Genomic DNA, 14,471 nt, shown 5'->3' on the forward strand with positions numbered 1-14,471 from the left:
ACTAGCCTTGCTTTTGGACTTTTTGTACTACATTTGTCAAAACAAAATGATAGACATGGGAGTCCTAAAGGGCAAAAGAACATTGCAATTACTTCTCACATGCATACTGTGAGAAGTGTAAGGTCTGTCTTTGGAAGAACAATTGACTGAAACTGCTAAAAGTTAAATAAAAAAGACTGTCAAATGTTTAGAGTAAAAAAAAAAAAAAACAGAAACAAACAAATGTTCTATTTAATTGAAATGTTATAACTTTGTTTGTAGCTAAAATTAAAATAGTTTGGAGCTAAGAAGTTACCAAAAGGCCTGATGAATCAATATGATACATAATAAATTCATAAAAAACATGTATATGGTATGAAAAATGGGGGTGGGTGGGGGGTGGAGTGATTTTTTAATTTAATAAAATACAATATTATACGCGTATAAAATGCTAAATAAAATTTTTTAACAAAATATATATATATATATATATATATATATATATATATATATATATAAATTATTTGAAACTTTTAATATGAATAATTAAAAAAATTGTTTTGGCACAATGGCGCCCCCCATGTGTGGCACCCCTATGCGCCGCATATACTGCATACCCCCTTTTTGCGCCACTGCGTGCGCTTATGATGACTCACACTCTGTGCAGCCTTTAACTGCAGCTCGTGCTGTTATTGAACAGACGCACTTTACTTCATAACTATAGCGGCCGTTTGTCGACTGAACTAAATCTATTTTTGATGTCTTGGTCACACTGTTTGGAGGGCCGGAACAAAGTGCCTCGGGGGCCAGATTCGGCCCACAGGCCACCAATTGAATAGCCCTGTGTTGGGGGCTTAAATGCAGGGGAAGGGGTGTTCTGAAAAAAAAAGGGTTTTAAAATTACAAATAAAAAGGGAAAAAAAGAGTATATGTCTGATTATAAGTTTTATGTGTGTTATCATTATTTAATTTGACTTTTAATTAGTTTTAAAATGGCAATTTAGTTTTGTTATTCGATCAAATATATTTCTATTTTACAAAGAAATATGCAACTTATTGTCTTAGAAAAATCATTAAAATCTTATCAGTATTGTGAATGTTGAGTTGAATGACTGGTTAAATCCCCAATGAAGGGAAAGGTAAATGAACCTACATGTCCACCCATAGAGATGCCAGTCATGCCCAGTGGCCAGAATCCGTCTCTCTCCAGCCAGTGCAGAAGCGCAGCCGACTCCAGAATCAGCGCTCCGCCCATCACAAACAGGTCTGACACGTTCTTCAGACTCGAGCGACTGAAACACATCACATACAGAGGAAAAAAAACTAACTAAAATTACTCAGACTCTAAAAATGCACCAAAATTAATATACTTGGGACTTGTGGAGTACTGCGCATGGATGAATTTGTTCTTCAGTGTTTGGACTTTCAGTAGTGAAAATTAAACCACACTGAACTAAACTGAACTGAACTGAACTTTAACTCTGAACGTCTGTGTTCAGCTGCTGCGACAATCTACATTGTAAAAGCACTATAGAAATAAGGATGAATTGAATTAAACTCTGACCCAAAACCAAACATTCTGCATGGACTTGGGACACAACTAAAAAAGCTGCTTTATACATAGTTCATGCTAGTAAATACACAAATTATGATGACATCTTATTGTAAAGTGTTTCTTAATGTAATTTAAAAGTAGTCAGGTTACTTAGACAAACCTAAATGTGTAATCTAAGAGATAATATTACTGACTTTATTTTGTCTTTAAATCAGTTAATAAGCAATCTAATCAGGTAAGTTTTTGCTATCATCACATAAATACCACTGTGAACATGCATTGTTCAGAAAAATGCTGCATGCCACAAAGACTGGACATTAATATCACCATTACAGTAAACAAACACTCACAGCTGGTCTTTGGGTTTTCTGTATCCGTGTGCAGCTCAGAGTCAAGGAGAGATATGAGATATAACTCTATTAATAAAACATCTTAAAAGCTATTAAAAATATCCAATAACTTGCAGATTTTGGAGAATAAATTAAAATAGCGGGTGTTTAAAATTTAAGACTTTGCTCTGAGTATTTATCAAGATGTTTCAGCAATAAAATTTGATATTTTTAGATTTGTAAAAGAAAGTATATTTTTAAAAGCATTTAAAATATATTAATATAATAAAATATATTTAAATATTACTAGTTAATAATATATATCTGCTTAAGAAAGAAAACCTTTTGAAAACAATCCCCAAACAGTCAGAAATTTGTTCGCAAATATATATTTACATTTATTTGTAATAAATTTATTTGTATTATTACTTGACAGTTTTAAAAATATATATTTATGCAAAAATATGCTCAATAAATAGAAATCTGGTTACATTTATAGATTTTAAATATAAAAACATTTGAGCAAAATGAGCTTTCAATAATGTGAAGACTAATTATTATTATTATTTATTATTATTATTATTTATTATTATTATAACATATTATTCCCATTTGGTCAATAATATGTTCACAAATATATATATAAGATTAATAACAAACAAAAAAAAAAATCACAATAAAAAAATTATATATTTATGCAAATATACGTTCCATAAACAGAAATTATTGTGGTTACTAAAACCAATTTGGTAAATATGTTAAACTGTGACACTTGAAAGAATTTTATCCTATTTTATTTTTAAATATATATAATTTTTTTATATAGCAACATATTATTGTGCTCTATAGAGTTTCCATAAATTAAACTTTTCAATTTCCAGTCTGCTGCATTTGAGTGCGTATGAATAGAAGTCTATGGGGAAAAAAAAGTGAAGTGTGACCACAGCTTAAATCTCTAACAAAGACTCCTCCCTTTCCCCATCAGCCAATCACTGTAAGTATGGTTAATGAGCAGATGACAGATGAAGCAGATGAAGTTAAACCCCGCCTCCACCCTATGCTTAGTGTTAGTTCACCCAAAAAATTATATTTTGTGATTGATTACTCTTAACTGTTTAAGTATAATCTACATAGCAAATTACTGCGACTGTAATTTAGCTTTGTGTAAGGATATAATACGGATTCTCCAGCAGAAGAGACGCCATCCCTGATTCTTTAACCATCGGCCTGGCCATTAGTGTTCGTCTTCTCCAGAAAAACTGGGGAAATAAAAAACAATACAGATGCACAGAATTCAGATGAAACAGTAATTATTTAATACTTACAGTAAATAAACTATACATTTATAATTAGACAATTATTGCATGTTTTTATCAAACATGAAATACAATAAAATTGAACCATTACAGTTTTAAAAAGCGATTTTGCAAAAATTTTACAAATGTACATTTTGAGATTTAATAAAGCTGACTGTGAAGAAGACATTAAAGTGCAAAAAAAGATAGATATACAACAAAAATGCATTAGTATGGTAATGCAATGCAGTGGTACCTACACAGTTTCTTTTTAGTGACCAATGCTGTATTTATTTGACCAAATATATAGTTAAATCTACAACACAATGACATATTATTAAAATTTGAAATTACTATTTTCTATGTGAATGTATATTCAAATGTAAATTATATGACGTTTCAGCATAATTATTCCAGTATTACATGAAAACACAGTATAATGTTTTGATTCTGTCATAATTAGAACATCATAATTTACATATATTTACTAACCGGCCACTTTATTAGGTACACCTTACTAGTACTGAGTTGGACCCCTTTTTGCCTCTAGAACTGCTTTAATCCTTCATGGCGTAGATTCAACAAGCTGCTGGAAATATTCCTCAGAGATTTTGCTCCATATTGACATGATAGCATCACAGTTGCTGCAGATTTGTCGGCTGCACATCCATGATGCCAATCTCCCGTTTCACCACATCCCAAAGCTGCTTTATTGGATTGAGCTCTGGTGACTGTGGAGGCCATTTGAGTACAGTGAACTCATCGTCATGTTCAAGAAACCAGTCTGAGATGATTGAGCTTTATGACATGCTGCGTTATCCTGCTGGAAGTAGCCATCAGAAGATGGAGACACTGTGCTCATAAAGGGATGGACATGGTCAGCAGCAATACTCAGGTAGGCTGTGGCGTTGACACCATGCTCAATTGGTACTAATGGCCCAATGTGTGCCAAAAAATCTCTCCCACACCACTACATTCCAGATCTTAGCTGACAGGAGCGGCACCCGGTGTGCTCTTCTGCTGCTGTAGCCCATCCGCCTCAAGGTTGGCCGTGTTGTGTGTTCAGAGATGCTCTTCTGCAGAGCTCGGTTGTAACGAGTGCTTATTTGAGTTACTGTTGCCTTTCTATCAGCTGGAACCAGTCTGGCCATTCTCCTCTGACATCTGGCCTCATCAACAAGGCATTTGCGCCCACAGAACTGCTGCTCACTGGATATTTTCTCTTTGTCGGAGCATTCTCTGTAAACTCTAGAGATGGTTGTGCGTGAAAATCCCAGTAGATCAGCAGTTTCTGAAATACTCAGAGCAGCCCATTTGGCAGCAACAACCATGCCACGTTCAAAGTCACTTAAATCCCCTTTCTCCCCATTCTGATGCTCGCTCTGAACTGCAGCAGATCCTCTTGACCATGTCTACATGCCTAAATGCATTGAGCTGCTGCCATGTGATTGGCTGATTAGAAATGTGTGTTAACAAGCAGTTATTAGTAACAGTTGTTCCTAATAAAGTGGCCAGTGAGTATAAGTATATAAAAAACTCTTACAGACCCCAAAATGCACACACACATGCATAGACACACACACACTCACATGGTCTCCTGTTCCAGCCAGGTGAATACACACAGGTCTGTGCTTCTTCCATCTCTTGGGCACAATAAACTGGAATCTGGCGGGAAAGTTGAAACAATGCTCTTCATTTGAAAGGATTTGTTTTTGTCACATTAATCCCTCACGTTTGCATGAAGTGTTTGTGTCTGATGTGTTGTGGTTACCGGGCTTTGACGGATTCGGCTGGCAGGATGCCCGGGACAAAGTGCTCCAGCGGAGATATGAAGTGACCGCTGTGGATTTTGCAATCAGCCTGATCTTCTACCTTTGGGTACAGGAGCAGCACACGGTTAATAAGTTATCATTTATTGTTATTTCTGCTCAGATTTTTGTAAAAAAAAAAAAAATGCTAAGTATTTATGTGGAATAACTTTTGAATATGAGCAAATGTCAACCTTGCCATAAAAAAAAAAAGTGAAACCCCTTTCTAAGTGATTTGTGTAGGCTTGTGTTGTACAGCACTGCAGAAATACCACTAGACTAGATAAAAAAAAGGGATGAACATGCACCCACAGTCTTGCTGCTTTCAAGAGCTCCAGATTAGTCTTTTTGTAAGCAGCACCGGTTGCTTTCGTTTTTATTTATTTTATTATTTATGGTTCTAATATTAACCGTGTGTGTGACCATGTTGTTTACCTGCTTTCTTTTGCCTTAACACGGTTTAATTATCATTTTTTTACCATAACATTGCTTTAATGGGAGATTAACTCTCCATTTATGTGTGGTAAGGTCTGGGACCTTATAGCAGGACTGATTACTTTGCATATGTTTTGTTAAATAAAAAGTATAGTATACAGCTATATTTTGCTTGCTTTGACACATTTTTAAATTGTGGCTAAGAAATATTTGTTTATGTTTGGTGTGGTCAGAGATACATTTGGTAAATCCTTTCTTTTTGAGTTCTGAAAATTCATGCGAAATAAAAACTAATCATAATACTATGAGACCAAGACCCATTTGCTCATAACTATTGAGCAAGCTCATACACGACACACAAAAAGTAAAATGACTGAGCAGGCATGCGGAGATAACGCAAAATCTAAATCACGTCATTTTAGCATGTCAAAGTCATATTTATATGTATAAAATATATTTTCCCAACAACAAAATTGTGGCTAGTGAAAATGGCGAGTGGCTAGTAATGTTGGAAATCTAATAGCCACAGTGGCTGGTGAACAAAAAAGTTAATGTCAAGCCCTGGATGCAACGATTGACTGGTTTCACTATTAACCGCACTTTAATTCGTCATGGTTAAAGGCTTCTTAACACAGAGTTTCTGCACGGAACAAAACTACTGCAACTTAAAATTACACCAACTGTGCGCTAGTTTAAAGTTCTGAGTTTGTAAACCAAGGCTAATACACACACACAGTCGGTTGGTAAACACGTCAGTTGGTGAAGTTACTTTAGTTCCTCTCCACTGGCTTGCTCGGATTGGGACTTGTGGAGCTGTGCATGGATGGATTTGTTCTTCAGTGTTTGGACTTTCAGCAGTGAAAATTAAACCACACTGAACTTATCTAACAGAACTTCAACTCTGAAATCAGAACTTCTATGTTTAGCGCTAAAGAAATAAACTTGAATTGAACACACTGGATTTACTATGGCAGAGGCTATTAATTAAGGGCTGTTAACATGTTGTGTCTTTTGTGCATGCAAGTTCATTATTTATTTCCTTGCATGCATTTTGGGTGTGACGTGCACTCAGTTATTAACTTATTTTTAAGTCCAAAGAGAAATGGACTATTGTTTAGTTTTTTTATTATTATTTTGTGTTGTATTATTTGGTTACTGAGCAGCCATAAATAACACTTTAAAATATAGAGTTTTCATATGAGGTTCTAAACTAGTAGTGTTTTAAAATGAATGAATGAATGAATGAATGAATGAATACATAATTATCGTGATAACCGTGAATCCACGATTATAACTTTATTAATTGTACAATTAAAATCTATAATCGTTGCATCCCCAATACAAATAAATGTTTCAATATAATGTTAAAATATACTTTCTCTGAATTTGTTTTAATTCACTGCATATATAAAATAAAAAATACTTGTAACTTTCATTTAAGGTTATAAGGTTATATTCATTATAAGTTTTTTATCCTTTTATTTTCATTAATATTTATTGAATTTAATAATTACATATATATATATATATATATATATATATATATATATATATATATATATATATATATATATATATATATATATATATATATATACACACAACACACACACACACACACACACACACACACACACACACACACACACACACACACACACACACACACACACACACACACACACACACACACACAATCACACATATAATTTTCGGTAGTAGTAGCTGTAATACTTGTAATTATTATTGTTGTTGTCAGTTATTATTACTGTTGTCCTTTTTTTCAACTGTCATTATTACTAACATTACTATCATTGTTGTCACTCCTTACCACTGATTGTTTTTTTCCTCAATCTATTTTATTTATATCTATGCTATTTGCTTTATTTAATGACTGTTATACATGTTGTTTATGTATATGTATATAAAAAAATATATATTTTTTTCCCTTATGCATGTACTCTGACCGTCCACCTAGTTACCTTTACATGCACACACACACAGTTGTGTTTTCTTAGCATGTGATCCCATTTTGTCTACTACTTGCATATTCTATTTTTTAATTAATTAATAATAATAATAATAATAATAAAAGGTTTATAATGTAAATGCAATGAGATCCACATGCTTGGTAAACAAAGCAAATCTCTCATATAACAATGCTAAAATATTAAAATAAAGATTTTTTTTTCTTTTTGTGTAAGATAATAAAAGAAATATAAACACATTTCTACTCATAATAGTTTTAATAACTCATGTCTAATAACTGATGTATTTTCTCTTTACCATGAAGACCACATAATATTAGACTAGATATTCTTTAAGACACTAGTATTCAGCTTTAAGTGACAAGTAAAGGCTTCACTAGGATAATTAGGGTAAAGTTAGGGTAATTAGGCAAGTCATTGTATAACAGTGGTTTGTTCTGTAGACAATGCAACACTAATATTGCTGAAGGGGGCTAATAATAATTCACTTTAAAATGGTTTAAAGCAACTACAAACTTTCATTCTAGCTGAAATAAAACAAGACTTTCTCCAGAAGAACAAAATGTTAGAGGAAATACTGTGAAAATGTTCTTGCTCTGTTAAACAGCACAACTGTATGTGTAACTATTATTGATAATAATACAGATGACCATTTGTAATAAGCGTATCTTACCTTGTCGATAAATATGGGGTAATCTCTCTCTACCAGACTCTTGCATTTCTCCCTGTCGCCAATAATCTTCCGGAACTCGAATATTCTGCAATATCCAAAAAAGTATGCTTCAATTAAATTGATAATAATAATGCTAATAATTAAAATCTGTGCTTTTGGCACTTCTGAATGCAGTATCAATTAAATGCAATATTTCAGAAACAAATATACGCTTGTGCACACTGGTCTCTCGTTGTCAAGTCAAATTTGAATTAGAATTTCCATTTTGGCAAAACAATACCTTTTTTCTTGAGCTGATAGTGAATCAGTATATATAACACAATATAATAATCACATATAACAACATAAAAATATCTGAGAATAAGAATTAAAAAATATCAGGGAATAATGGTTGAAATTGTCATTATTATTATTAGGGGTGTCAAAATTTGTTGTTTCTTCGGTGCACCGCGATGCAGATGGGGACAGTTCGATATCGGTTCAGTAATAGATCATAACAGGTTATTACATACTGACGTCATTTATCTCCTTTGTGCGATGTTGCAGTAGAATACTTTGATGAAGGAGGCGAGGGAGACTAAATAAAACGCTCTGAATACTTAAAAGGCAGATTATTATGCACAGCTCAATGGCTTGTGAGTTTGCTGGAAAGTCTTTCGTTGAGCACAGCACACGAGCCGCGATTTCACTACTATGGGGAAATGCTGGAAAAATCCATCTCTGCCTCTCTTTCTCACTTTGGACGTTTGACCCGCTGCGCTGGCCTGTTTGTGAGTTAACTTTTCCTCTCCTTTTGGCTGTTGAAGCAATACTTGTGGATCCAGACATGAGCCTGCCTGAGTTGCAAGTATTCTTCACTGTGTCTATTACAGATTACCTGTAATAACCGTGTATTATGCACATATGGACTATAACTGCGGCTGTTATTCCCGCATAACTAATCGGTGATTTATTTTTAAATCCAAGCGCAGCCCTTTCTGTTGAGCGGGTGAGGACAACAACCAATCATTGTGGTGTAAGACAAAAGCAAGCGGGATGATATTTACATGAGTTTATTTGCTGTAAACGCTCGTGCTGTCATCTGTGCATGTGTTAGAGTTTTGTTTGAGACATTCAGAAAGAGTGTTTTTTTTGAGCAGGTCAAATTAAAGGTACAGTTCATATATCTGACTGCTGTATTAAAAGACAATAGTGTTTTACAAATAATATATAAATATTTATATATTTATATATTTTAATTGGTGCTGTCAATCAATAAAAAAAGTTAACTAATTAATCGCGACTGAAACTTGTAATTTTGGCTATTCAAATGTAAATTAATGTAAACGCAAGACAAAAACTATTTAAATTCAAAATATAATTGTTATTAGAATTTTTGTTTAACTTGCAGCACAGATTTCTTCATTTAAACAACATATCTACAATAAACCATCAAGATCCTGGCTTGACAGCCATATTTATTACAGAAATTAAACACAGGCATGTTAATGCCATCTGAATTTCAAAACAATCAATGCTAATAAAGAAAACATTGATCTCCATGTTGGATTCTAAGTGGACTGCAAAAAATGCCAAAACACAGACATTGCAGATATAAAAAATTATCATTACAATAAAGTATAGAATATAAACACTTGTGCTCATGGTAAAGTTGTATTGCTGTGAGTTGAGAACATTAGTTATAAAGTAGAAACAATTTAGCTCAGTCCTCCTTTACATTCAGCCAGTTGCTGAGACATTCCAGTCTGTTGACATTATCAGGGGACAATGTGGACCTTTTCTTATAAATGAGGTGAGCTAAGAGTGCAACGCAATCTCACAAAAATTCATAACTTTCTGATTAAGTGGCTACGGACAACAACGTTTAGGCAGGTTAGCTAAGAAACATGCACACGCAGACGCAGACAGGACAGGGCAGCCGGAGCGACTCTCTTCAGATTCAGCACGCATGATCGCGTTCATCAAATTTGCTTAAAGAGCCCATATTATACATGAAATAGGGTCATATCTTGGTTGTAAGGGTCTCCAACAACAGTCTAATATGCATGCAAGGTCAAAAAACACTTTCATGGTCTTATAATCTGCATTTATTTTTACCTAATTATCCCAGCGACTCCTGTATGAATCGTCCAGTGATTCATTTGTTCCCAAACCCCTCCTTAGCGCGAAGCTAATCTGCGCTGATTGGACCGATGACAGTCTGTCGCGATTGGTCGACTGCCTTCAGTCAGAGAGGGAAATGGCCAATAGCTAATCAGCAATATAAAAGTAATCACAGTTCATACACGCTCGATAGTGTAGGCGTGGATTTTAGCTGCCACACTATGGCGAGTGGATAGTGCCACGGATAACCGAACGAAGGAGACAGTCGTGTACTCGCCATACCACACACACACACACAAAAACACACACACACCTCCGGATGACAACGCTCCCGCTTCCGCCCGCACCCGCCAGGTTTTAGCCTGAGAACCCGCTCCGTTTTCTGCCCGCCGCGCCCGGTCCCGCTAGAGCGGAGAACACAACCAAAAATCACCCAGTATACAGTCCAGACAGCCAAGCTGTCTGTATAAACACATACACAGCACAAAGCACACAGAGCTCGTTCGTTCGTTCGTTCGTTCGCTCTCTCTCTCTCTCTCTCTCTCATACGCTCTCTCATACCAAGCAGACTCTCTCTTTCTAATTCACATAGCAATATCCGTGATATTGCTAGACAGCCCGCTCCCGTCCCACATTAAACCCGTTACCGACCGCTCCCGCGATTTATTCGGAAATTTATTCCCGCGGCTGTCCCCGCGCCAGATTTCTGCGGCGCGGGAATAAATTTCCGAATAAATCGCGGGAGCAGAACTCTAGCACGGAGCTCCATAAACAAACAGCACGCGTCGCGTTTTTAACGTGACTTTGCACGCGATAAGAGAATATAGCCAGTTAACCTGATACAGTACACGCGGTTACAAGTAACAAATCACAACTAAATACATTTGCAAGCTAGAGTAAACGAGGCAACAACTTTAACCGCACGTACTTACACTTGAGAAATGGAAGAAACCCATCCTGACGTCCAGCAGTTACTCTTTACTGATCCTTCCTTTAACAAACTCAGATGAAGTATTCTTTGTAGCATGTAGCTTCCAGAAGTTTCCAACTGCTTGGTTATAATGCTGAGGTTTCATCTTTGGGTAGAGACTCAATATATCCATCTACAGTGTGATTTCAATCAACCGGCATGTTTGTGTGTGTGTGTGTGTGTGTGTGTGTTTGTGGGTGTGTGTGTGTCTGGGTTTCTGCGTCAGAGGGTGGGGCCTCAGGTTTGAAATCTCCCAGGTTTGCGCGTGCACGTGAATAACTTGGTTTCGTTCGTACGTCATGGCGAAACACCTAATGAGTCGGTATCAAGGCGACTCGTTCGAAGCACTATGAGTCGACTCTTTTATAGATGAATCAACAGTTTTAAACACTGTACACTAACAGATTTAAGCCTTAGCTGGATACTTCACTTCACTTAGAGCTGTGTTACACACTACATGGAGGGGAATTTTCAAAAACCCATAATATGGGCTCTTTAAACTAAGCGTTCTAAAGTATGACTATATTTCACAAGGATTCTTACAACAACGCAATACACTTTACAAAAGTGCCGTTTACTGGGGAAACACGTCAAACTTAATGAAACATTTGAGGCCGCATGCTGAAAGGCAGAGGAATGAGCTGTCTTTGACAGCTCTCGACTTCATCTTACACTTTCTGAGTTCATTTACATGGACACCAATACTCTGATTTTAATATGATTAAGATTATTCTCTTATTAAGAGTCGACCATGTAAGCAGTGATTTTTGATTACCTTAAAGGACCACCGAGTCATGAAATGCGGAGGTTTTTCTTTCCGTTCGCCATGCGCTATCAAACTCCATTAAAACAAAAGTCGAATAATTAAAAATGAAACATAGGAAATGAGATGAGACTCTGGAGGAAACGCTGGAGAGCCTGCTGATGCGACATTAATTGGTTTTATACTGAAACTTGCCTTAAAAAAGTGCTTCCTTGGTCTTATCTATATTTCTTTGCATGTTGAACACACGTCGACCACAACAGGAATTTAAAAAAAACTGCAACTACTTTAATTGCGTTCATTTTTTTTACGCGTTAAATATTTAAAATTAATCGCATGTGTTAAGGCAATAATTTTGACAGCTGTAATTTTAGTTTAAAAAATCTTGTGTTGTGAAGAACGAATCTAATTATGTATGAAAAGCATCATCAATGCACCGAGATATCGAATTGAACCGAATCGATGGCATAATAATCAAAACCAAACCGTGAGACCAGTGTAGGTTCACAATTCAATTGTTTATTCAAAAACAAAAACTGACAATAAATAGGGCTATAAAAATATTATTACTATTGTACTATTATAATAGAACAATTATATACATAATTATTTAATATAATTTATTTATTTGTTTATTTATTTTGACTATGACTTTATAATGACTGTATTTACATTCACTTAATAAAGACTAATATATTACATATTATTATTTATTTATGAAGAAAAAAAATTTAAAACTTACAGATCCCAAACTTAATTAGGTTGCAGTAAACACATATTTTGGATTTTGTAATATATCAGGTAAAAATAGCATGAATATGAACGTTCAGTAATACATGGCGCATATAATATCCATGGTTAATTATCATTCAGTCCTCATTATTCTATGAGCTCCTCAGTGTTTATTTGTGTCTGTAATGTACCTCTTAAGATCCTCCGGCTTCCCCCATCCGCGGATGAAGAGTTTGGTGAGGAGAAGCCTGCGGTACAGAACATCAAGCCGACTCACACCCATGGACAACACACATTCTCCTGTAGAACACACACTCACAGGTCAGAATCCAGAAGCTTTACGGCTTCACACACACACTCCAGCATGTAAAAAAACAGCAGATGAGAGGCTGTAAGAGCAGAACACACACACACACACACACATTGATTGCACGACTGTTGAAATGTATAATTTATTTATGCTTTTTACTGTGCATATGACAATATATAAATTAAATGAAAGAGAGAGCTCACCTGTGTTCATTAACCTATGTGAGTGTAAGAGAGTGATGTTTGTGTTTACCTGTGTATATTTGTGTGTGTGTGTATCTACAGATGTGAGTGTGTTTATATGAACTTGTGTGTATGTGTAAGTTTTTGAGTGAGTGTTTGTGCTCATCTGTGTATTCATGATGGGGTTGTGTGTGTGTCTAAGAGTGTGGTTTCACCTGTGTGTACTCATAGGTGTGTGAGTTTGTGTGTGCCTTCTCTCTGCTGCGCATATGATTATTTTTGTGTGTGTTCTTGAATCTTATGGTGTTTGTGTGGGACTTTAATGAATGTGTGTTCATATGAACTTGTATGTGTGGAGTGTGTGTGTGTGTGTGTGTGTGTGTGTGTGTGTGTGTGTGTGTGTGTGTGTGTGTGTGTGCATGAGTTTGAGTGTGTGTGTGACTGCGAGAGAAAGAGACAGCTAGTTTGTGTTTTTGTGTGTGTTTTCATCTGTGTGTATGTGTATCTACGTGTGTGTCTAAGGGAGAAAAAGAGGGAGAGAACATGTTTGTGTTTAGCTGTGTGTGTGTGTGTGTGTGTGTGTGTTCTCCAACTGATCTCCTGTCAGTGATGAGGCGCTTAATAACGGCCAGCTCTGACAGACAACTCGTCAGTAAAGTCTCCAGAACAGCTCGTGAACGAGTGTATGATAATAAGTGTGAGTATAATATTAATGATCATAAATGTGTGAATTATAATAATAATAGTGTACCTGCAGCCGGAACTGTGTGTCTTTGAAGAAACTCGATCAGCTCATCTGACAGAGGGCGAATTCCACCTGATGGAGCCGCAGCCGGAAGTCTCTCTTCTTCTTCTACGCTGATGATCGGGCGACAATGTTGCAAGAAGGGATACAGCTACGGTCGGAAGTTAAAGAGAATTATTTTTTATATTATTTATTAAATTATCAATTAATTTAGTTTTATTAACGTGTATCTCTACCCCAACCCCTCACAATAATGTAAAACTGTAATTATGCCGAGTATTATTATTAATATTTATTTAATTACCTATTAAAATGTATTTAATTAGCGACTTCATCTATCCCACGGTAAAACCCAGTCCTCGCAGTAATTTAAAATGATAAATATTGTTGTACAGTGTCACACAAATTATGCTACATTGACGTGAGTATCCGCAGCTGTATCTCATCTAGATTTTACCTCGGCTGTGTGCTGTGTTCGGTTCCTCCAGTAGAGAGCGCGCTCTTACAGCTCAATCACACACTCCATATTCATTCATTCACTTTTTATCTTTTCGGCTTATTAATTAGGGGTCACCACAGCGGAATGAACCACCAACTTGTGTTT

The 14,471-nt window shown here is 35.7% G+C and overlaps 1 protein-coding gene across 4 annotated transcripts in view; it reads right to left on the minus strand.

Annotated features, from left to right (window-relative positions):
• Positions 1–13,967, minus strand: part of abhd18 (abhydrolase domain containing 18) — a 31,811-nt gene extending 17,844 nt beyond the window's left edge. For 2 of the 4 annotated variants that reach the window (XR_015506794.1, XR_015506793.1), the window contains exons 1-8: positions 13,874–13,967; positions 12,822–12,930; positions 8,063–8,147; positions 4,930–5,030; positions 4,748–4,823; positions 3,038–3,122; positions 1,885–1,912; positions 1,133–1,271 (exon numbers count right to left, since the gene is read on the minus strand). Coding sequence is in view for 1 of the 4 variants with exons in the window: in NM_001013347.2 (NP_001013365.2) it covers positions 1,133–1,271; positions 1,885–1,912; positions 3,038–3,122; positions 4,748–4,823; positions 4,930–5,030; positions 8,063–8,147; positions 12,822–12,913 (606 nt within the window). In the remaining 3 variants the exon portion in view is untranslated. 4 annotated transcript variants of the gene reach the window in all.
• Positions 13,968–14,471: the final 504 nt, after the last annotated feature.

This window comes from Danio rerio, chromosome 14, assembly GCF_052040795.2.
Source record: "Danio rerio strain M-AB ecotype USA chromosome 14, GRCz13ab, whole genome shotgun sequence".
Lineage (NCBI taxonomy): Eukaryota > Metazoa > Chordata > Actinopteri > Cypriniformes > Danionidae > Danio > Danio rerio.